General features: G+C 47.7%; 1 protein-coding gene across 5 annotated transcripts in view; it reads left to right on the forward strand.

Moving 5' to 3' along the window:
* Positions 1-22943, forward strand: part of ASAP2 (ArfGAP with SH3 domain, ankyrin repeat and PH domain 2) — a 176701-nt gene that overhangs the window by 100002 nt on the left and 53756 nt on the right. For all 5 annotated transcript variants that reach the window (XM_058682488.1, XM_058682489.1, XM_058682491.1 and 2 more), the window contains exons 4-9: positions 1652-1726; positions 3494-3543; positions 5622-5751; positions 11132-11217; positions 17338-17413; positions 17701-17787. In XM_058682488.1, coding sequence (XP_058538471.1) covers positions 1652-1726; positions 3494-3543; positions 5622-5751; positions 11132-11217; positions 17338-17413; positions 17701-17787 — 504 coding nt within the window. The remainder of the gene's footprint in view (positions 1-1651; positions 1727-3493; positions 3544-5621; positions 5752-11131; positions 11218-17337; positions 17414-17700; positions 17788-22943) is intronic.

Here is a 22943-nt window from a genome sequence, read left to right on the forward strand (position 1 = left end):
TTTTATAGGCCCATAACCTAGGTGTGTGTATCCCCAAGTGACCCGTGTTGTGTTGACTGAAGGCAGTGGCCTGAGCCCGGGGAGAGGAGAAAACAGGTCTTCAGCTTGTTGCCGGGGAGGGACTCTGTAGGGTCCAGAACACAGGGAGTCTGTGCCTGAACGTTCCTAACCGAAGCGTCGTGTCTTCGCTCCCTCACATTTGAAGCCGGCGGGGACAGCCTTGCTGGCTGTGTGTGCGCGGGCTCGAGTGTACTGGGAGGGTTTGATGCTGGTCGGTTTAATCCATGGTGACAACCTGCTAAGTCACTGTCTCTTGCTTTTGTGCTTCAGGGAAGGGAACAGAGGATCTCAAAACCTCTCTCCCTGCTTTTCTCATTTATCTCCAGATAAATACGCACACAGAAATACACATACACACACACCACACACGCACACACACTATATACACACATGCACACACACCCCCCCATGTACAGACACTATATACGTATACACACATCTCACACATCCCACATACCCACACCCACACACACTGTATACACATGTGCACGCACCACATAAAGCCACATGCACACACACTAGGAACACATACACACGCTTTCACACACACGCATTCACATTGTACACATGCACACCACACATCCCACACGCGCCCCACACCTCACACACACCACAGACACACACTCGTTCCTTTTCCTCTCTCTGAACCTTGACTCCTACACGTTCACCAAGAGACAGAAGCGCCCCTCTCGTTCTCTTTTTCGTTCTCATTTTCCCCGTCGGGGGCCACCGTGGGGATGCTGTGGTCTGTGAGCCTGAGACTTGAGTAAGCCATAGCCCAGGAGCTAAGAGCCACGAGCGATAGCAGGAAGTGTTTGTGATTCTGTTCTAGTATCTTTTTTATTTTATTTTATTTTTTAACGTTTGTTTATTTTTGAGAGAGACAGACCACAAGTGAGGGAGGGGCAGAGAGAGACGGAGACACAGAATCTGAAGGAGTTCCAGGCTCTGAGCTGTCAGCACAGAGCCCAATGCGGGTCTTGAACTCACAAACGGGGAGATCGTGATCTGAGCCGAAGTCGGACACATAACTGACTGAGCCACCCAGACACCCGTCTGTTCTGGTATCTTTAAAGTGATTCTGTCATTGGTTGTTTTGAAATAATTTGTCTTCACTGTAATAATTATCTTTCCACAAACTTCATACTTTAGTAGTAGAAGGCTGTTGTGAAAAATAGACTTGTTACAGTTTTACTTGTAAAATGAAATCGCCACGAAGAACGTAGGAATGGGTAAAGCGGTCATGCACGTGCCGGCCAGGTTTTTGGTGAAGGTTAATTATTACCAGGTGTTCTTGAACATCTGCTGTTCTTACTTCAGATTAGAAAGGAAATAGGTTGAGCGTCCGACTCTTGGCTATCAGCTCAAGTCATGATCTCACGGTTCATGAGATCGAGCCCCGCGTCGGGCTTCTCAGTGACAGCAAGGGGCCTGCTTGGTGTTCTTTCTCTCCCCCTCTCTCTGCCTCTCTCTCTGTCTTCCCTCCCCTCCTCGTGCTTTTTCTATCTCTCTCTAAATAAATACATAAATAAAATTAAAAATTAAAAAAAAAAAGGAAATCGAATAAGAATTTTGTGTGCTTGCTTTTTAGATTCAGAATATGAACAACATCATCTCCTTCCCTCTGGACAGTCTGCTGAAGGGGGACCTGAAAGGCGTGAAAGGGGTATGTCCTTAACGACCCCGATTCCCGCTCCCCGTGGAACCGAGAACCGCAGTCACGCCAGCCTGTTGGGGCAGCAGTGTTCTTACTGGGATGGCAGGACGGCATCCTGCTCCCTCGGTTTCCCTTGATTTGCTACCTTGGCACCACCTTTCAGCCACACCAGGGGTGACCCATGGCCTTTCCGGTCCTCCTGCTGGTGCTCTAAACGTGGGATGGCAAGGGGGGCGTGAAGGGAGAGAACAGCCCTTTGGGAACCTGTGAACGGTTTGGGGCTCTGTCAGCTGAGCGGGGAAACCCGTGCGGGGAAGTCTGGTTGTCCGGCTGGCGTGTGGCTGGTTGACCGCTGGGAGAAAGGTCCTGGCCAGGATGTGGTTTCCCGGTAGGAAAATCTGGCCCAGGGCGGCTTGAGCCGACTTGATCTTTCTGTCCTCCAAAGGATGTTCCTTGTTTGGGAAGAGAGACCTCAGGTGTGAACTGTTCTGTGAGCATGTGAGTGAGGAACATTCGGCTCGAGTGGCATCTATACCAGACGCTGAGCGTGTCCCTGGCAAAAACAGATGTGTCATACGAAAAACAGATGATTGTGCCCCAGTTCTTAGGAGATGGGATTCTTTGACTGGATCTGCACTTGATTCCCAGTCATGTCTGGCACATGGGAAGTGCAGGCGGGCTGTTGGGGCAGCAGGAGCCCTGGGCTTGGTGAGCCGGGAGGACCCGGGGAACATTCCTCGCTGTCCTGGACCGACCCTGGGTCCTAAAATAACACGCCAGCCGAGTCAGCAGGATGGGAGGGCAGAGGGACACGTGTGTACGGGCGTGGGAGCACGACAGGGTCCCGCTCCTGAGGCTTTTCATGTGGCTTTTGTCCGGGGAGGTGCAGGAGCAGGAGACGAGGCTTCCCGGATGGGAAGGACTAGTTCCTGGAAGGCCTCGGATGCCAGGCGAGGAGCCTTGGCCTTGTCATGAGGACAGTGAATAGTCAAAAGAGAAAAAATAAGTCCCTCCCCCCAAAAGGAGGTCCTTTCTTACAAAGGAACCCTGGGAAAGGGAGCATAAGTAGGTGGGAGCCATTTGGTAGCATTTCTAGTGGCTCAGTGTGCTTTTGAGACTGGCTTTATCAGCGTCCGAGGTCCTAAGTGCCAGACATAAGAGTAGGAAAAAAAAAAGGGGGGGGGGGCGGTTCTGACTTTTCTACGAACAGGAAAGATGTAACCCTGATTTGGGCCCCAACAACAAGGGTATAAAAGCCATTCACCTTCTCTTGTTTTAGTATTTTAGTACCTCTCTCTACAAAAACCTCAGGAGAAGGTGAATGGCTTTTATATCCTTGTTGTTGGGGCCCAAATCAGGGTTACATCTCTCCTGGTCGTAGAAAAAGTCAGAGTCCCCCCCCCCCCTGCCTTTTTTTTTTTTTTTTCTGTAGAGAGAGGTACTAAAATACTTGCAGATTAAATGTTTTTCTGGGTTTAATTTTAGAGTAGTCCTAAGGCAGAGGGCAGGGTATGGGTCGAACACCACAGGCCATGAGTTGATACGCCAGTGGGGAGCGGGTGTGTGATGGGATTCTTGTCCTCTGTGCATTTGGCATATGTCTGCTCATCTCGTTAAAAGCCTGTGCTTTTTTCATGCTCTTTCTTTTCCCTGGGATCGCATGCGTCATTTGTTACAGAAATTAATGTTCCTTTCGGGGCCAGTCTAGGAATAAGTAAGTTGTCTTGCCCGGAAGTTAATACTAGTTCTGTTTAATTTATGCCTCTCTGTTTGCAGGATCTGAAAAAGCCTTTTGATAAAGCTTGGAAGGACTATGAAACAAAAATGTGAGTGTTGCCATTTTTTAGTAGGTAATTTGAGATTTTAACTTTAAACTGAGCTTTTAATAGCTTAAAGGTATTTTCTTAAATAAACCTTAACCCAGGGACGAATTCCCTTAAAACCGTCTTGCTGTGGTTTGTGCCAGATGCTTCCATACTCGGTGTCTAAATTCAGCGACGCCCTGGACCTCTTCAAACAAGTTGTTCCTGGTCCCTTTTCTGTTATGTCATCACGGGTGTAGAGGGTTATTTTCGGGAAAGCTGATTGAAGGATAAGGCCAGGTTTTCTCGGGAGGTGTGTTTTTTTTTTTTTTTCCTTTTTTAAAAAAAAAAAACACTTTCTCTACTTGATCACCGTTTATGACAGTTGCACGATTTCAGACTTCATCTTGCTGGCGATTTGCATGAGCCATCTGCTTTTAGCTTTGTGTCTGTATTTCTCCAAAGCACCAGTCCCTTGGTTTAGAAAGAGAGAGAGAAAAGAGCTTGTTGGAACTCCCCACGCTAGCCTTATTTGATGGCTTCATCTGCTGCAAGAATGTGAAGAAAAGGGTCAGCTCATTCTTGGATGTGCACCACGGTCCCCCCTGAAGACAGGACCTCTCGGGTGGGCTCCAGCCATCGCTCCTGGTCACGGTTTCTCCTTCCCAGCATGGAGACAGTCCCACTCGCTCACTAGAATTGGGCTGGTGATTGCAGCGATAGTGGTTTTAATTACTGTAAATACTTGAGAGAGAGAACATGTTTTGAAATGTCTCATGTTTGCTGTGTAATGACTGCGCATTGGGTAACAATGTAGTTTTCTGAGTGGAGAGAGAGACTTTAACATGAAGCCATCTGGCAAAGTGAGAGGTGTTAAGAAGAAAGCTGTTCCAGATGTCACTGCAAGTATTTAATTGGACTTGGGGTTTTGTGTGTGTGTGTGTGTGTGTTGTTTTTAAAACCAGCCCCGGGTATCTGTTCAGTGGAGAAGGATCACAAAGCTCAAACCAGGGAATACCAAACCTCTGATACTTGTCCCTTCCTGGAAATCTGAAATTTCTACACCAAAATTTCTCCAAGTTGCTCGGATCCCCAAATTCCAGATTTTACTAATGGAATAAACTGGAGCACGTGAAGGTCTGTTCATCCCGGAGAAGCTCCAGGCTTGCTGTCCCTTCCCTGAGCCTCCTTCCTCCGCTGACCAGTGCTGTGCACTCGACAGGGAGAGGCTCACCAGGCCTCCCGTGTAGACAGGAAGCCAAAACTCGCTGGTTTGTTGCCAGTCCGCCAGAGTCATCGGGTCACGGCCAGAGGTGGATTTCCATTCAGCCTCTGTTGGGGCCGCCCTCAGGCCTCTCAGAGGAGACGCTTCTGGGCATTTCTGAACCAGGGGCACGGAGGGGGATTTTGAAGCAGGTTACCTGAGGGCTCTTGTGGTTCTGAAAGGGAAAGGTTTGAAAGGGGAATGAGATCAAATTCGGTAAAATCAGGACATACGTACATGGAGTGGGGACAGAATTACTCACAAAATCCCAGGATTTGAGAGTGTGAGAGCTTGAAATAATTCTAAGATAGTTTTTAAAAGTAACTCTTTAACCATTTACGTGTGAGGGTTGTTCTGCGACAGAGCGCTGTCCTAGTCGAGGCAGAGCCCTGGCAAGACCTCACTCAGCGAGGAGGCGGGTGGAGAGCAGCAGGGAGAAATCCCAGGAGGGAGGGAGTCTCCCGCCACATGGCACCCTGTGTGTGGCTCAGCGGGCACACCAACAGACACACGGACGGACGGACAAACAGAACGCTGCCCTGAAGGAAGCCTCTGAGGTGTAAGCAGGCTCTCTTACCTCTTCTGACCCAGATCTGGCACGAAATAGGTGCTTAGGAAAGTATATTTTGAGTCAGTACCCAAAAAAGGCCAAGTGTGACATTCTTATGACCACACGCATTTTCCGTTCCGGTGAGTTGAGAGGCTGTCTTGTTTCTAGAAGACTCATGCACGTTTGTCTCGCAGGCTGAGTAATGGGTTCCCCGCAGGCCCGTCTGGTCTGGTTTAGACTGCCGTGCCAGGTGGCATCTCAAATTATCCTTGCTTTTTTCACCTGCAGCACCAAAATTGAAAAGGAGAAGAAGGAGCATGCCAAGCTGCATGGGATGATTCGCACCGAGATCAGCGGGGCTGAAATCGCCGAAGAGATGGAGAAGGAGAGGCGGCTTTTCCAGCTCCAGATGTGCGAGGTGAGAGCTGGGGGGTGCAGGTTCCTGCGGGGGGCAGGCAGCCAGCTGGGGGGGTGGGTGCTGTCTTGCAGCCGGTCTTCACTGCGTGTCAACTCCTGCGGAGAATGCACACTTCCAGAGGCTTCAGACAGCACACCGGGGCATGATTGGAGTCCATTTGTCCAGTTTCTCTTACTGGGGGAGCCTGAGTCTCCTGGAGCGTGGGATGAGTTGAATCCAACCCCAACCACTAATTGAAGGTAGGGAAGAGGGGCGCCTGCGTGGCTCAGTCAGTTAAGCAAGCAGCCGACTCTTGACTTCGGCTCAGGTCATGATCTCCTGGTTCGTGAGTTTGAGCCCTGCTTCGGGCTCAGTGCTTGGGATTTCCTCCCTCCCCCCCCCCCCCCCCCTCTCAGGATAAATAAAATAAACTTAAAAAAAAAAAAAGGTAGGAAAGAAACTAAAGAAATGTCCTCTCTGGCCTCAAATACGTACTCAGACTTCCCTCTCACATGGAGCGTCGCTAAAGTACTCCCTCCATTAGTGTTTTTTAATGAGGTATGTGGGCTCTCATTATACAGTGGAATCCATGAGGAGGCCAGGGAGAAGTCAGCTGGAAGAAAATGCAGCTGGTCCCCTTGTGGGTCTGGGTGCATGCGGGCATGAGTGACAGAGGGCATCCGGGAGCCAAGCCACCTGCCTCTGAAGTGCTTCCTCCCAGGTCCGCTCATCGAGGTGGGAGGCCCTGGGGAGTGCCTGTCTGCAGCCTGAGCCCTTGCCTCTGGAGAGGGGGAGGGAAACAGTGCTGACACTCTGGGACATTCCCTGGCGGAGGCTTGGGGCTGGAAAATACTAGAAACCAATCCTGAAGGCCTTTGCCTCCAGCCTTTTTATGTCTTGCTTGTGGGTCTCTGTAAAAACGGCCTGTGGAAACCACGCCTGCCTCTGCCTGAGGGTTTGCTCTCCTGGCAGTTCCGGGGAAGCCCGTGTACTCGGCGGCGTCTGTGCCGTAGCAGGTGCAGACCTGAGTTTTAAGTGTGCACGGTGCACGGGTACCGTTTGTGACAGGCACTGTCGCTGGCTCAGCCTTGCTCTCGAGTCCCTGTGAGCAGTCAACGGAGCAGTCAACCGCAGGGCTGTTGCACAGGCGCTTGTTGATTTCAGAATGTTAATTGCAGCAGGCGTTCAGCTTTTAGACAAGTGCATCTTAGGAGTATGCTTACACGCGTTTTTATTCCCAGAGCGATCTCCTAAGTGCTCAGTGGAGGAGAATCAGTCCCGGGATCAAGGAGGTGATACTAGTCTGATATTAGTACGGCTGCTCCAGCTCTCGTAGCTTCTGTTTGCATGGGTTTTTTTTTTTTTCAACCTGTAGTGTATGTGTGAATCTAAAGTGTGTTTCCTGTAGACAGCATATTTTCAATCCAGTCTGACAGTCTCTGCCTTTTGATGGGATTGTTTAATCCTTTCACATTGATGTTGCTATTGATGTGGTTGGATTTATGTCTACTGTCTTACTTTTTTTGTTGTTTTATGTCTCATGTCTTCTTTGTTCTTTTGTTCTTCCTTTGCTACTTTTTTTTTTTCCATTAAGTGAATATTTAGAAAGTCAGCTAAGCTCAAAGTCTTACTGTAGATAGGAGAGTGGATGTTTTTAGATACATGTTGTCTTATAAACAGACCTCGTACATAACAATGCCTGCCTGGCCAATTTCTCACGGTGTTGAAGGAATCAGCCCAGAGGATACGAGACTGGCATAGGAAATTGCTATGTGGTACACAAATACTAGGTATTGTTTTTATTTAATTGGGGTAAAATTAAGTAGCAGTGTTTTACAAAGAATGGATTTGGAGCAGGTATGTATATATGTGTGTTTGGGTTATGCTCTTTTTTTTTCAGCTGCAGTAAGGAGAAAATACATTTGCCTAAACTCTGCAAAAGACTGCTTGTTTAAGAATGTTTAGGGGCGCCTGGGTGGCTCAGTCGGTTGAGCATCCGACTTCAGCTCAGGTCACGATCTCACGGTCCGTGAGTTCGAGCCCCGCGTCGGGCTCTGGGCTGACGGCTCAGAGCCTGGAGCCTGCTTCTGATTCTGTGTCTCCCTCTCTCTCTGCCCCTCCCCTGTTCATGCTCTGTCTCTCTCTGTCTCAAAAATAAATAAACGTTAAAAAAAAAAAAAAAGAATGTTTAGTGAATTGTGAAACTCCATTAGTGTGTTACTAGTGGGGGGCACAGCATTGCTTTCTGAGGTAGGCACCCCACACTGTTGCTTTTCCTCCTCTGGGGTTCAGTGAATGGATCGTGTGCATTGGTAGAATAGTTTATTTGATTGGAAATGTGCTGTGTCAATGACGCCTCTCAGTTGTACAAAGGAGCCACCTTCCGAGCCGGCCCCCGGGTGGGCTGCAGACCCCTGTGTGTGCTGAGCCTAGTGGATCTGGCTGTTAGCGGAGGCAGGCACTGTGTGCACGTACAGAGCCAGAGGTGGGGTTTCCAGAAGAGGACGCATCCGATGAAAGATGTAGATGTGGGCCAAACAGAAGTGGGCTGGAAAGGGCTCTCTGTGGGGAAGAAAGAATGTCTGAAAAGCATTCCCCCCGGAATCCAACATCTCCAAGGGAGATGCTGAAGTTAATCGTGGTAAAATTGTTCAACTGGTTCCTCATACTGAGGACCTCAAGTTTGTAAATGTTTGCCGTTGTTTAGGGGTTTAAAATTTTAGTTGCCCAAGATCTAATCTTGAAGACTGGCTTGTAGGTGTTTATTTTAAAGCTCCGTTGGGGTGCCTGGGTGGCTTAGTCAGTTGGGTGGCCAACTATAGCTCAGGTCATGATCTCAAGTCTGTGAGTTCCAGCCCCACGTCGGGCTCTGTCCTGAGCGCTCAGAGCCTGGAACCTGCTTCCGATTCTGTGTCTCCCTCGCTCTCTCTGCCCCTTCCCTGCTTGCTCTCAGTCTGTCTGTCTGTGTCTCTCTCTCTCAAAAATAATAAAGAATAAAAAAATTTAAAAGAATATTAAAAAAATAAAACTCCGTAACTTTTTTCAAAATGAATTTTATAGAGAAATTCAGTGTGCCATAAATAGGTGATGTAGAGCATGCATGAATGGAAAATGTAGGAGAGATCCCGTCTTGTTTTTCTTTGGTTATAAAAATATGCACTCTTGGGGTATCTGGGTGGCTCAGTCGGTTGAAAAGTACAATACTTGATTTTGGCTCAGGTCATAATCCCAGGGTCTTGGGGTCAAGCCCCACATTGGGCCCTGGGCTGAACCTGGAGTCTGCTTGAGATTCTCTCTCCTTCTGCCCCTCCCCTGCTTGTGCATGCATGCATACTCTCTCTCTCTCTCAAATTAAAAAAAAAAAAAATACACTTTTAAAAGTTAGTCTGTATATATGAAATTAAAAATCAACTCGTATATATATAATGGAGTATTACTCAACAATCAAAAAAAAATGCAATCTTGGCATTTGCAACTACGTGGATGGAACTGGAGGGTATTATGCTGAGTGAAATTAGTCAGAGAAAGACAAGTATATGACTTCACTCATATGAAGACTTTAAGGTACGAAACGGATGAACTAAGGGAAGGGAAACAAAAATAATATAAAAACAGGGAGGGGGACAAACATAAGAGACTCTTAAATATGGAGAACAAGCAGAGGGTTACTGGCGGGGTTGTGGGAGGGGGGATGGGCTAAATAAGTAAGGGGCATTAAGGAATCGACTCCTGAAATCATTATTGCACTATATGCTAACTAATTTGGATGTAAATTTAAAAAATAAAATTTAAAAAAATGTATTCAACATAAAAAAAAATCACCCCAAAAGATAAGTACTTTGATATTGAGCTAAACGTCTTTCAGATATCTCTCTGTGTCCATTCATAAAAATAATTTGTATAAGCGGGATCATTTTCTACTGGTGCTTTGTATCCTGATTATTTTAAGCCACCAGTATGTCATGGGCATCTTTCCATGTCAGAAAGTCTCTGCTTTATTAGCTTCCTGGCTACGTAGCAATTTTTGTGTGTGGCTGCACCGTACTTTAATTTTCCATTCATTACATTTGGGTTGCCGTTTGTTACTTTTATAAGCAAATCTGCAGTGAACCTTGTTTTCTATTCATGTTCATAAACTTTTATGATTATCTTCTTAGAAAAAGTTCCTGTAAGTAGAATATCTATACCAAAAAGGTGCACGTTTTATATTTTGACACATTGCCAAGCATCTTATTAACCACTTAACCATTTCGATCCATTGCCAAACATCTTATTTTGTTAACAGCGAATAAATATGAGACTGAAAGAAGGGGAAGATATGCAGGAGGTTGGTGTAGGAAACTGAGATTTTGTAGTCAACTCCTTACAAGCTGCTTCCTCTCCTGTTGGGCTCTGTGGCCTGAACGTCAGCTTTCCAGTTGGTGGCCGAGAAGCCTGTGTGGTCAGCAGGGGCGGCCGCTCTTTCGGGAGCATCTAGTCTCGGAGATGACGTGTTCTCAGGGGTCTGTATGCCATATCCTCACCGTGGAAGGGATAGAGAACTTACGGAGTCTTTGTTCTGTAAACCGTTAGCAAAGAACGAATGCATTTCCTGATGCTGGTTTTGTGGATTCCTGGGGACTTCCTGATATTTTAGTGGTCATTCCTGAACGAATGAAAAGTGAAAAGTGGCTTTAAGTAATTTCAACTTAAAATTTGGTTTTTGGGACGCCTGGTGGTAGCTCAGTCAGTTAAGCATCCGACTTAGGCTCAGGTCGTGATCTCACAGTTCGTGAGCTCGAGCCCCACTTTGGGCTCTGTGCTGACAGCAGCTCAGAGCCAGGAGGCTGCTTTGGATTCTGTGTCTCCGTCTCTCTCTGCCCCTCCCCTACTCAATACTCGGCGTCTCTCTAAATAAATAAATAAACAGAACATTTTTTTAAAAAAAAATTTAAAATTTGGTTTTTATAGCAGCCACATTTTCTTCAGTGCCAAGATCAGAGACACAGTGACCGGAGTCTCAGATACTAAACACTAGCACTTAGTGTTGCAGCTGACGACCTGCCCAGAGAAGGGACGTGGGCAGGAGGATGTGGACAGAAGCGTCCAGGATGGGTAGAGCCCTTTCACTCCACCCATCCGCATCCTTTGTGCAGCTCGAAGAAAATTTCTTCCAGCAGGTTAAGGCACAGTGTCTTACTACTAGGAGTTCTTGGCACTTAAACATTCAGTTACCTGGACATCAGGTAATTCATGTCGCCCCAAACTAAGAGACATGTTCAGTTCTGGCCTTCAGAAAATATTAAGCATCTGGCATGAGCTCTACCCCTAGTAGAAGATGTCAGAGAAGTGGAGAAGGTGGTCTGTCCTCACAAGCTTCTGTTCTGCTTATGACATACCCTTTTTTTTTTTTTTTTAACAGTACCTGCTGAAGGTCAATGAAATTAAGATTAAAAAGGGAGTGGATTTACTTCAGAATCTGATCAAATACTTTCATGCCCAATGCAAGTAAGTTCTTCTTCTTTGTTATGATGTCATTTCAAATGTTTCTCACTTTAAGGCAGCTCCTGGTAGATATACAGTATTGCATTGAGGAAAATAAACAGTCATTTAAAACTCACTAGTAAAAGAGGGGCGCCTGGGTGGCGCAGTCGGTTAAGCGTCCGACTTCAGCCAGGTCACGATCTCGCGGTCCGGGAGTTCGAGCCCCGCGTCAGGCTCTGGGCTGATGGCTCGGAGCCTGGAGCCCGTTTCCGATTCTGTGTCTCCCTCTCTCTCTGCCCCTCCCCCGTTCATGCTCTGTCTCTCTCTGTCCCAAAAATAAAAAAAAATAAAAAACGTTGAAAAAAAAAAATTTAAAATAAAATAAAAAAAAATAATAAAACTCACTAGTAAAAGAAATGAAGTACGGATACACGCTGTACCCGGGTAAACCTTGGAAATGTGCTAAGTGAAAGAAGCCAGACACAGAAGGCCACACTGTATGTGATTTTATCTCTTTGAAAGGCCAAGAATAGATCTACAGGTGACTGATTGCCAGGGCTTGGGGGAAGTAGGGGATTACTGCTAATTGGGGTAATGAACTGTTCTGGAATGAGACCGTGCTAATGATGGTACAACTTGGTGAATATACAAAAAGCACTGAGTGGTGTGCTTGAAAAGGGCGAATTTTGTGGTGTAAGACTCTTCGATAAAAAATACAAATAATATAAAAATCTATAGTAATCATCAGATGTATTTATTTTTGCTCTTTTTGCAGAGGGACAGACCAGTTTGATCTCATGCATGATTCACAGATGTTTTGTGTTGTTGTTGTTTAAAAGAAATTAGTGTGTTAAATTAAGGAAATAGTGTCCTGTGTGAGTTATCCCGTAAAGCAAGTGACCACGATGAGCAAAGGAGGCTGAGTGTGGGAAAGAGGGAGATGCTTCCGTGTTCGCGGCCGTCTCCCATACTCCACTTGGCCCACACGTGAGCCCCGCACAGCCCGGCCCTCATCACGCCACACTTTCATTCCTGCTGCCCGAACCCCGGTCCTGGGGTAACCCAGCCCCTCACTCATCCCTCACTCGCAGCATGTGCTGTGTGTCTGGCATTGTCCTGGATGCTGGAGAGAAATACTGTCCTTCACGGTCACCGTTCCTGCTCGAATCCAGTAGGCGAGTGAACTTCAGCAAACGGCTTTATGCTGCACATTTGGAACGTGTTCTGAAGTGTTGGAATCTAGGAAAGAGTAGAAGGACCTGATTTAGATGAAGATAGAAGGCAGGGACTGGGTTTTTCTTCTTCTCCGCACCCCCGCCCCGCCCCATTCCTTGCTGTATCCTCCAGCCAGACACAGTACCTAGGATATAGCGGATACTCACGTCCTTCTGGCTCTAGCTGCAGGCCTCTTTGAGGAGGCATGGACTCCGAGATCTAAAGGTCAAGAAGGTAAGAAGTAGAGGAAGAACATTCCAGGCAAAGTCAGGGTCTCAAGGCAGGAAGAAGCCTCGTGCGACTTAAGCATAATGAGGCAAGGGAAGGTATTGGGATATGAAACCAGGTGGAAGAGCCTAGAGACGTGGACGGCCTTAGGAGGCTTGTGACAGGTTTTAGGTTTTACCCTAAATGTACGGAGGAAGCTCGCGAAAGTTTCGAATCGGGGCTCCGTTCAGCAGATATCGAGCTCCCGCTGTGTGCCGGGCACTGTTTGGGGTTCTGGTGATACTTCTTACTCATGAATCTCCGGTTCTAATGAGGTGGGCAGATAGTAAACACATGATGTCTGTAACGGTTTTGGCGGCGGGGGGCGGGGGGGGGTCGGCTGTGAAACAGTGGAACAGTGTGAGGCGAGGAGAGGAGAGCAGGGGTGATGGGAAACCTCTGGGAAGGCTTCTCGATTCCATTTCTGCTTTAACAAGGAGCAAGAGTGGGTGTGAGTGATCACTTACACCCACAGCTCTGTCCTGGCGCAGTCCAGAGATGACGATGTCTTGGCCTAGACTGGGGACGGTGCCCATGGAGGGCGTGACTGATGTGAGAAGTCTTTGGAGGTTGAATCGCCACACCTGTCTGCTTGCTTGTCCCCAAACAGGCCATGCCCCACGCTAATGTATCTTTGCACATGCTGCTCTCTTCTCTAGAATGTCTTGCTGGGCCCTTGTGCTTTCCCCTGGCTTCTGTCCATCCCTAAGCCCTACCTCCAGCCTAACTGCTACTTTGAAATCACCTGGTCCTCCCCTGATGGAATTACTTCTCTTCCTTCTGCATTATCTCGACACTCCCACGTACCTCCTGTATATTTCCAGCGTGGCATCTTTCATACTGTGGCGTGTCTCCCACCGAACCACGTAGACTTCAAGGAAAGGGGCCGTGACATTTGTTCAGTCTGTAGTGCGTGGTGCATTTACCTGGCGTAGGAAATCGCACTGTTGAACTTGGCACAGCTTTGGCCTTCTTACTACGGTTTTGGTGACAGCACGTCTCCAGTGCACTCGAGGTCAAACCGCCGAGGAAGACGTGCCGTGTGATTCTCCGTAGGGAAGAGCTCCAAGCTTGGAAAGAGTCTCAGAGGACGGAAAAAGGCTTCTAATTTGTAGAATTTCCAAGGTGAATTATTTTATGGAGACTCAAAATCCTAACCTTGTGATTAACGTACAAATTACTTCTTCAGTACTTGTCCTTGTAACCTTATGTGAGACAGATTAGGAAGTGGGTCGCTTCCTTGATGATATTTTATTTTGAAGAGCTATTCTGGGATTTCCTTTTTTTCTCTTTATTTTGCCCAAACTGATCCGTTGGGTAGCAACAGACCAGTGGTGGAAAAGTGAATTAGTTGGCCTTTTATGGGCATGAGCTCAGCAACCTTTGAGAATGATGAATCTTCCATTACTTCCTGTGTGTGTGTGTGTGTGTACTGCATGCTCTTCCCATCATTTGCACAGCTTTGACTTTTCTCATCCACATTTTGGAGGTTAATGCAGGGCTGGAATGAGTTGGCCATTGGACGGAGGACCACGTGGCTGCACGCTGCACGTTCTCGTAGCTCCTTCCTGGTCTCCCTTAGCATATTCTCTGCTGAGAACCGCCATGACCAGCTGTTGCCTGATGAACTTGGGAGACACAGGTCCAGGGCCCCAGACAAGCTTGCTGCCTTGAGAGGCAGGGCCAGGGCACAAAGGGCAGGCGAGTCCTGGGCGCTGATGGCAGGATGCTGCTGGGAAGGCTACAGCCAGAGGCGGAGGGCACCCTGCTTGGCGGGAGCTTGAAGACTGAGCCTCGGCAGGTGCATTTTAAAGGCTTGAGGGTTCGGTCAGGCTGCGTAGAAACCATTTAACGAAAAACAAAATTCAAACAAACAAAAACTGATATTTGGTGGTATTGATGGTAAACGTTGTTTGACTGAAGGTTGGGCCAGTGTTGATGATTCAACCTAAGAAAAATGTGCCAGGGTTTATACTTAGAAACGTCACAGTGATGGGGTGTGACTCAGTCAGCGGAGCCAGTGACTCTCGATCTCAGGGTTGTGAGTTTGAACCCTACGTCGAGTGTAGAGATTACTTAAATATAAACTCTTAAAAAAAAAGAAAGGAAATGTCACAGTGGTGGCAGGTGATGAAGCAGTGACGGCCCTTTTCTTCGACACTTTCCCTGAGGCTTGGGAGGGTATACTGAGGTGCCAAAACACGCCTCAAAAAGGAGGGTACAGAAAGATAGGGATTTTGACAGTCAGAGGGAGGAGGTGTTCTAAGTAGATGGTCAAGATCGGCTGGGTGATTACAAAGATAAGAACCACATCTTAAACCCAAGTTTGTGTCGTTACTCCCAGCGCACCATCCAGGGTCATGCTGGAAATGACATGTGTGACAAGAAACCCTGAGTTCTTTGTACTCTGAGTTCTCTGAGTTCTGAGTACTTGCCTCCACAACAGGGCTCTCCTCTCCACGGACGGTTGCAGGCGTAGAGATTCTTGGAGCTGTGCACCTGCTCCCCTTCGTGGGTCCCCAGGAGCAGGACCATTTCCGTGCCATCTTCTGTGATACTTTTCTGGCTCCTCATCCTGGTGTTCTCTCCCTCTCTCTCTCCCTCTCTTTCTACCTATTCCACAAGGATTTGGAGTGATTGAAGAGATAGTTTCTATAAAGAAAAAACGTAACCGGAGCAAAGCATGAGAACCAGAGGAGTTGGTGACAGCAGGGGAGGAGCTCAGTTTCCCATTCCTGCGTGTGTGCTTCCTGATTTCCTTTCCAGTTTAGAGGAGTGCCTGTCATTTGCCGGCCGTGGTGGCAGGGGGTGGAAGGCACGGCCCCTCTGCCCTGACGGTGGACGCAGACACGTGGAGCAGTCCTCTGAACACTCTGACGTGACTTCGGTAAAATACAGGAATGAGAATATAGGACAAAGAGTTACGCCTGTATGTGCAAATTCAGGCGAGAACTGCACAGCTTCTGTGATTCCTGCTGCCTGGCTAGTAACGGTTCATAACCCACATTCCATCCGTATATATTCCTGTCCCTTCCCCCTTGGAATTACTGCATTAAATGTCACGCTGCGTTGCCTTTATAGCCCCTCCTGTCCATTCCATACTTCACCAGGGAAAGTCCCCCAGGACCGTTGCTGAGTTTAGAAGGAATAACCATCACCTCACGTGAACACATGTGAGACCCACATCACATTTTGAAGATCGTCTCCTTCCAGTCATCCGGCCAAAGCTGGAGAGTCCTTCCTCCCTTCATCAGTTTGTTTTTCTATTCAGCAAATACTATGTGCTTGAAATGTGCAAGCCTTTGTGGATACCGTGTGTTTACCCTCTGGAACTTCAGATCTAAGGGAGGGTGGGTGTATTTTAAACAATCACACTAATGACTACGTAATGCTAGTTGTGCTAAGGGTTTTGAAGGAAGAGACAGAGTGCTCAGAGAATATAGCAAGGAGACTCTTTTTAAAGCATGGAGACCTCACTAACAAAGTGATATTTAACTTAAAACTTGAAGAATGGGTAGGAATAATCCAGGCAAAACAGAAGATATTCGCAGGGAGAGGTTTTTAGAAAGCAGAAGCAGCATATGCAAAGGTCCTGGGGCAGGAGGGATCTGATGGCCATAGACTGCTGGTAGGTCTGGAATCTAGTGAATGGAAGGGGCAAATGGTGCTACTTGAGGCCTGGAGACACAGGCGGAAGCCAAAGCACGTGGGTGCTACAGGTCTCATGACAGGTTTTGAACTCTGTCCTGAGCTCGTGGGGAAGCGATTTCTTCATTTCTCTCAAGAGGGTGGTACACAGCATGCTTCGGAGGCAGTGGTGAGCATCAGCTCACTGTTCCTGCAGGAAAACTTGTCTGCCTTCTGTGACATTTCTTACCTCACTTACTATAAATGACCTCACAAACATGGAGTTCTGAGCTTTAAAACAAAAAGTTTCCTTTTTCTATCTGAGGTCCAGTTCTGCAGCCACATTCCTCTACGCTGCAGATGGGGCATGGCCGTTCCCTGCATTCTCTTTTCTACTTGCTGTTAACTGTGAAGGAAGAGGCTTCAGTGTCTTATTCTTTGTACCCCATGCTTTTCTGACCTCACATGCTTCCATTCCTGAGCCAAAGCCTTTACTGCCTGCTGCCAGGAGGTTCCTGCTTCCCGCTACACACTGAAAACTTAGGGCTCTTGGGGCGCCTGGGGGGCTCAGTCGGTTGAGCGGCCGACTTCAGCTCAGGTCACGATCTCACAGTCCGTGAGTTCGAGCCCCGCGTCGGGCTCTGTGCTGATGGCTCAGAGCCTGGAGCCTGCTTCTGATTCTGTGTCTCCCTCTCTCTCTGCCCCTTCCCTGCTCGTGCTCTGTCTCTCTCTGTCTCAAAAATAAGTAAAAACATTAAGAAAAAAATTTTTTTTTAAAAAGAAAACTTAGGGCTCCTTTCCTCTGCGTCAAGAACAATGATAAACACGTAGACTACCTTGCCATTCCTTTTCTGTCACTTCGTGTAGTTTTAAGTGTGATTTCCTTCTTTGTTTGCCTGACATTTTAAAGTTTGGGTCCCACGGTCTTTCCCCCACCCCCCCAGGAATTACATAACGATTTCACTCACTTTCCTTTAAAGAAGTATTTTCTCCATCTAACAACATTGTTTCCTCTTTCTTCTTTTGTCCTCTTAGTTTTTTCCAGGATGGACTGAAAGCAGTTGAGAACCTCAAGCCTTCCATTGAGACACTTTCAACAGACCTTCACACAGTAAGTGGCTTCCCTCCCAGGTTAGTGTTGAAGTGGTTTTTATGCAGCACATGCTTTGATTTCCACACTGCTTCTGCGTGCCCCTGTGTTTGCGTGCCGTGCTACCCGGACGCTGACAGCCTCGTGATGCCTCGTGGAAGCCTCCGTTCCCGTCCTCTGTCTCGGCTGCGAGAGGGTGTAATCGGAGGGGGATGCATTTGAGGCGCTTATGTGGAGATGCCCTATGAGCCCCAGCGCCTCACTGTACCTCAGTCGTGCTTCTCTCCGCTTTGTTTTGTTTTTTCAAGATCAAGCAGGCCCAGGATGAAGAAAGAAGGCAGTTGATACAGCTTCGCGATATTTTGAAATCAGCCTTGCAGGTTGAACAGAAAGAGGTGAGGGGATTTAATTTTGAAAGATTGCTGTTTTTATACCTGTGTCGTGGGGGCTTTGGGACTCAAGAACGCGACTTTCAGCATCCTCCAGGATGCTCACAGTTCACTCTGGGGCTCTATCAGCCACCACCGAACTTTTAGTTTGTTCTTTGAGTTTGGTTTTATAAAACCATCTTTTTAGATGTGTTTATTTCATGGGGGAGGCATGTACTGGAGGTGTGGCCTTCACAGCAGCATATAAACCCTTTTGTGGGTGTGGCTTCTTAACATCTCCTAAACCCTTTTTTGTTCACGAGTAGCTCTTAACATCTCCGTTACTCAGATGCTCGCTATTTATGCCGTTGGTTTTCTACCTGGAACTTTGTGGTTTCCGTGCCCCCGTGTCTGTGGACTCTGTCTGTCCTCGGGGGCATCAGCAGGTAACAGGTGGCCACCTAGGCCTCCAGCCCCGAGATTGTGCCCTGAAAAACATGGGGAGCTACATTTTCTTACAGCTGCATTCGCATGAGCAGGAGACCTCAGTTTCTCTGGCCTCATGTCTGTCCTGTACTCCCTTTTCTGCATGCTGACACGTTCACAGTGACAGTTTGTGTTTTGGAGGCTTGTTTAAAAAAATACCAAACAGTACATTTTTAAGGTAATTATATGGTATGTTTACTACAGAGTGGATATTATAATGGGAAATTTAACATTGTCCACCTCCTTGTCCATAAAGGACTGTTATCTGAATGTATTACTAGTAGAGTTTAGACGAATGACTGTTGAACTACCTAGAACATGATGTTCGCGGTGGGCGGTTTCGTGTGCTCTGTTTTAAGTTCCTGTACTATAACTGAATATTGTTGTTTTTCTCCCAAATGCATTTACCTTTGTGACCGAAGTCTAGGAGAGTAAGTAGTTCAGTATTTTCATAAATTGGAGAGTTTTGCATGCTTTCTTCATAAACTTAAAAAATTAGTTTCTTCCATGCGTCTGCTAGTGGCCAGTGGTATTTTTCATTTTAACCCTTTCTCTGGGTTTTATTAAAGGCTAACGAATTTGAATGCACAAATATTAGTGAAATGGAAAATTTCCAAGTTTACGGTTTATGCATTTGCTGCTGTTCCTTTGTGGACGCGAAGTGACTCTGCCCCCCCCCCCCCCCCCCGCCACTGCCTAGCTGAAGTCTCCATGTCCTTCTCATCCATCCCCAGACCTGTCTCTGGAGACCCCCTCTGCTCGCCCCAGCCCCAGTGATCTGAGTTCGTGTTATTTCAATCATGATATTTTCTTTTGGGGTTGTTGGCTGTGTCTTCAAGTGCACAGATGCTTCTTCTCTCTAGCTAGACCTTGAGCAGCTTGAGGATGCCCTCCCGCCTTCTGCGCCAGCCATCACGTTGTACCATATTGCTCGTTCGCTAGGCTCTTGGTGAGCGCGGGTCAGCTAAATGAGAGATCGGCAGATCGCAGTTACGTGGGAGTGCTCAAAGTTACCCACAGGATGGTGACTTCCTCCCTTCCTTCCAGTCTGCGGAATATAGATCCTGACACTTCGATATTCCCAAACATGGGCTACCCGCAGAAGAATAAGAAGGAGCAAAAGAACTTGGAGTGTGGGGAAAAGAACGGGCTCAATCATGACTGGAAGAGGGTGGTGCTGGGTGTGGGAGCCCCACCGCCACGGAGGCAGCCGGCCCTCCAGTGCGGCGCTGGGAGTGCTTCAGAGCTGCTCCTGCCTGGAAAGGAGTATCGGTCCCGTGAAGGGAAGCTCAGGTTTACGATAAAGGAGAGCAGATGCTGGAGTTGAGTGGTCCTCTGGGCGCAGTGCAAAGGCCGTGTTTACTTTGGCTGTGTGGAATCAGGAGGTTTGGGAAAACCGGCTGTTGTCAGCTGGTTATTTATAGCTTTACAGAGAAGTGTAACAAGTCTGCCAGCAGAGATCAGACGTCTTTACGGTTTGTTGTGTTTGTGTGTTTTTGTGGACCAGCCCAGCTGCCCTGCTGCACACAGGGGTCATAAGAACCCTCTCTACCACTCGTCTTCAGCTTTCTGCCCGAACATCCAACTCTCCGGGCGCTTGCTTGTGGTTGTATTGTACTATATATTACACTCTGCATTGCTTTTCGATGATGCGTTCCATAGATTGGATGGTCTGTGGACACAGTTGCCAGGAAGAAGCAAATGTATAGAAGTAGAATTTTATATATTTCTAAATAATGTTTATGATTGGACAGGGTGGGGGGGGGTCTGTCTCATATCCTTCCAGTTGCAGCAAGAATGAAACGTTGGGCACTGTTTAGCTCTCAACCCCTTTCTTGGGATTCTTCCTGTGACTTAGAAAACTGAAGGCATTGACGGTTTTTTGTTGTTGTTTTTATTTTAGACAGTGTGTGCGAGCGGGGGTGGGGGGAGGCAGAGGGAGAGAGAGAGAATCTTAAGCAGGTGCCATGCTCAGTGGGGAGCCGAACATGGGCTCATCCCACAACCTTGGGATCATGACCCGAGCCCAAATCAAGAGCGGGATGCTCAACTGACTGAGCCACCCAGGCGCCCCGGTGTTTATGGTTTTTATTTAATGTTATAAAAATTCTTACTCCATAATTTCAGTTCATAAAAACTAGGTAACATGCCCCAGGGAAACTGCATTGATGGTTGGTGGGAGCCCCTTTCCTGTTGCCTTCCTGTAAATCTCAAACATGAATCGTTTGGTTTAAATGAAGAGCATGGCTCTTGCATATGGTGGCTCTGGCCTGCTTCTCTTTGTCACCCTGTGGCTACATTTTGGAAAGGAGACTATGCCATTATGATGCCAGCGCCCCCACACCTCCGAATCACTGACATGCTTATTTTTTCGTATTTCTGCTCTCTGTAGAGAAGGTTCTACTGTTTGATTTTTCTACTATCTCACTATGAAACTTTTCAGACTTACAGAAGAGTTAAAAAAAAATGTATGGTGAGCACCTATGTACGCACCACAGTTTTAACACTTGAGAGAGATCCCTTCTCTGAAGTTAAAGCCCTTCAGTACTGCTGATTTTTGCATCAGCCTTTTGCTTCCCCGTCCCATGTGTGTCCCATATCCGCGGAGTCCTGTGGGACAGGTCCGTGGCAGTGCTCGCAGATTCTCTGCCAGAACCTCATCGTTGGCATGCGGGTTCTGAGTCGTTGGATGTCGAGAACCCAGGCTCGTCCCTCCGGCGGGGAGGACTCAGCCTCTGGGAGCCTGAGTGCCGAAGCTGTAGTGACTTTCCCACTTTGGATGCCTCGACTGTGGTCTCTCTTCATGTCACCTTTACACTCCCCCCTTTTCGAGTGTCCCTGTGTGGTGGGAGTGTGTTTGAATAGTATGCACTGTCCAGGGAGCAGAGGTCCACGACGGCCATAATTCTCTTCCGTCGCTGGCTTTTCTGGTCTAGGCTTGCATTTCTCATGCCGGGGTCTGGCCTTCGTCACAACCCTCTGGCCAGGTGTCCACTTCCTGGCCTCTCCTGCCAAGCTCCCAGGTGGCTTGACACTGGCCGTCAGTGCGCCTTCCGTGGAAGACTTGTTCCTTGAGTCACACGGTGAAATCCCGTTTCCTTAGCAGTGATGTTAAGCTAGGCACCGCAGTGCACAAACAGAAGAAGATAGACACAGCTCTCACCTCTTACGGGGCTCATAATCGGGGAGTGGGTCACAAAGTCATTGGGGTATAGTGTGACGATGGCTTCAGTGGAGGCCAGTCCAAGAATGGGTGTCTCCCTAGTGTGGGGTAGGCGGGTGTGTGTCAGGAATGAGGGTTTGGAAGATGATTCGGAGTTAATAGCGTCCCAGCAGGTGGGGCAGGTGGGCCAGCTTCTGACCAGGATGGAAAATTTGCCTGGGTAGCTGTCTAGCAGAGCAGAAGAGCATAGATGAATCGTGGGTCTTCGCTTCCTACCAGGAAGGCATGGAGCAAGGTTCCCGACCTCTCCGTGCCTTGGTCTCCATCAGTCAATCAGGAATAATACTGTCACCTCCCACAGTTGTTATGAGATCTAAGGGATAGTTTCTATAAAACACTCAACACAGTGTCTTGATAAACAGGCGCTCGTTCGTTCATTCAGTAAATACTGTGTTCCTAGTGCTGAGGAACCATAGTGAGCAAAAAAAATACCTAATTCCCCACTGCTGGTGGGTTGGAGAGTGACAGACGGATGGATGTTGGTGGTGTTGTCTCTGATAGGTCATCCTAATGCCCACTTGGCCCTCAGTGTCGGCTTGTGATCTGGCATCTTGTCTTCATGACTGGCCCCCTGCCCACTCTGACCTAGGAGCCGCCACACCCCAATCTAGACTGACCCCTACGCCCACTTCCCCCATTCCCTGCCTTCACTAGCACTTGACTGCCTGACCCCTCACTGTTTCTGGGGTCTGCTCTCTGGTTTGGCCATTCCTACTTGCCTCACTTCACAGGTCTTTCTGGGCACCTTGTAGCTGTGAGCAGTGATGCAGACAAGAGCCTGGCAGGGCAGGTGGTATCACAGTCCACGTTTACGCCTTCAGTCTGAGGGGAAAAGTGTATTTGCCGGGGCCCACTTAGTAATGGTAGAGCCAGGATTTGAAGCCCGGTCTGTTCCACTGCAAGCGTATTCCCTTTAGCTAGGTTATATGACTTTAATAATACCTCGTATCAGACAGAATCTTTTTAAAAATTATCCAGAAATAATGGGGAATGTGTGATATTGAGACCAGCGAAAACACTGTTCTTAGACCACAGCTTAGTACTTACATAGCAAAGCCTCTTGCTCTAGGTTGTGTCCACTTGGTGGACATACCTGTCGTAGCCTGAGAAGGTACTTGGACGTACTTGGGAGATACGTGGACGTTACAGCTCTCCCTTGGTAGAGAAATGTTCAGTGTCCAGGGGTGACCCCTTGGCAATCCATTCATCGCAAGAATTGTCTGAATACAGAATTTCTAAGAGGTAGACAGATAAAGTGTGTATGTTTTTATGATCTAGAGTCTTAGGGACCTTGGGGATCCTTCTGATTTAATGAGTAAACTTTTATATGTATAACACGTGCAACATCATCACTCTTTTTTCCCCTATTCCCGAACATTTCAAATGCTAAGTCTTCTGCTCACCTGGGCAGTCTGCCTTGGCACGACCCAATGGCTAATATTTCATACGGCCACACAGAATTTAAGGTCATGGA

The sequence above is a fragment of the Neofelis nebulosa genome, chromosome 9, assembly GCF_028018385.1.
Source record: "Neofelis nebulosa isolate mNeoNeb1 chromosome 9, mNeoNeb1.pri, whole genome shotgun sequence".
NCBI classification, from domain to species: domain Eukaryota; kingdom Metazoa; phylum Chordata; class Mammalia; order Carnivora; family Felidae; genus Neofelis; species Neofelis nebulosa.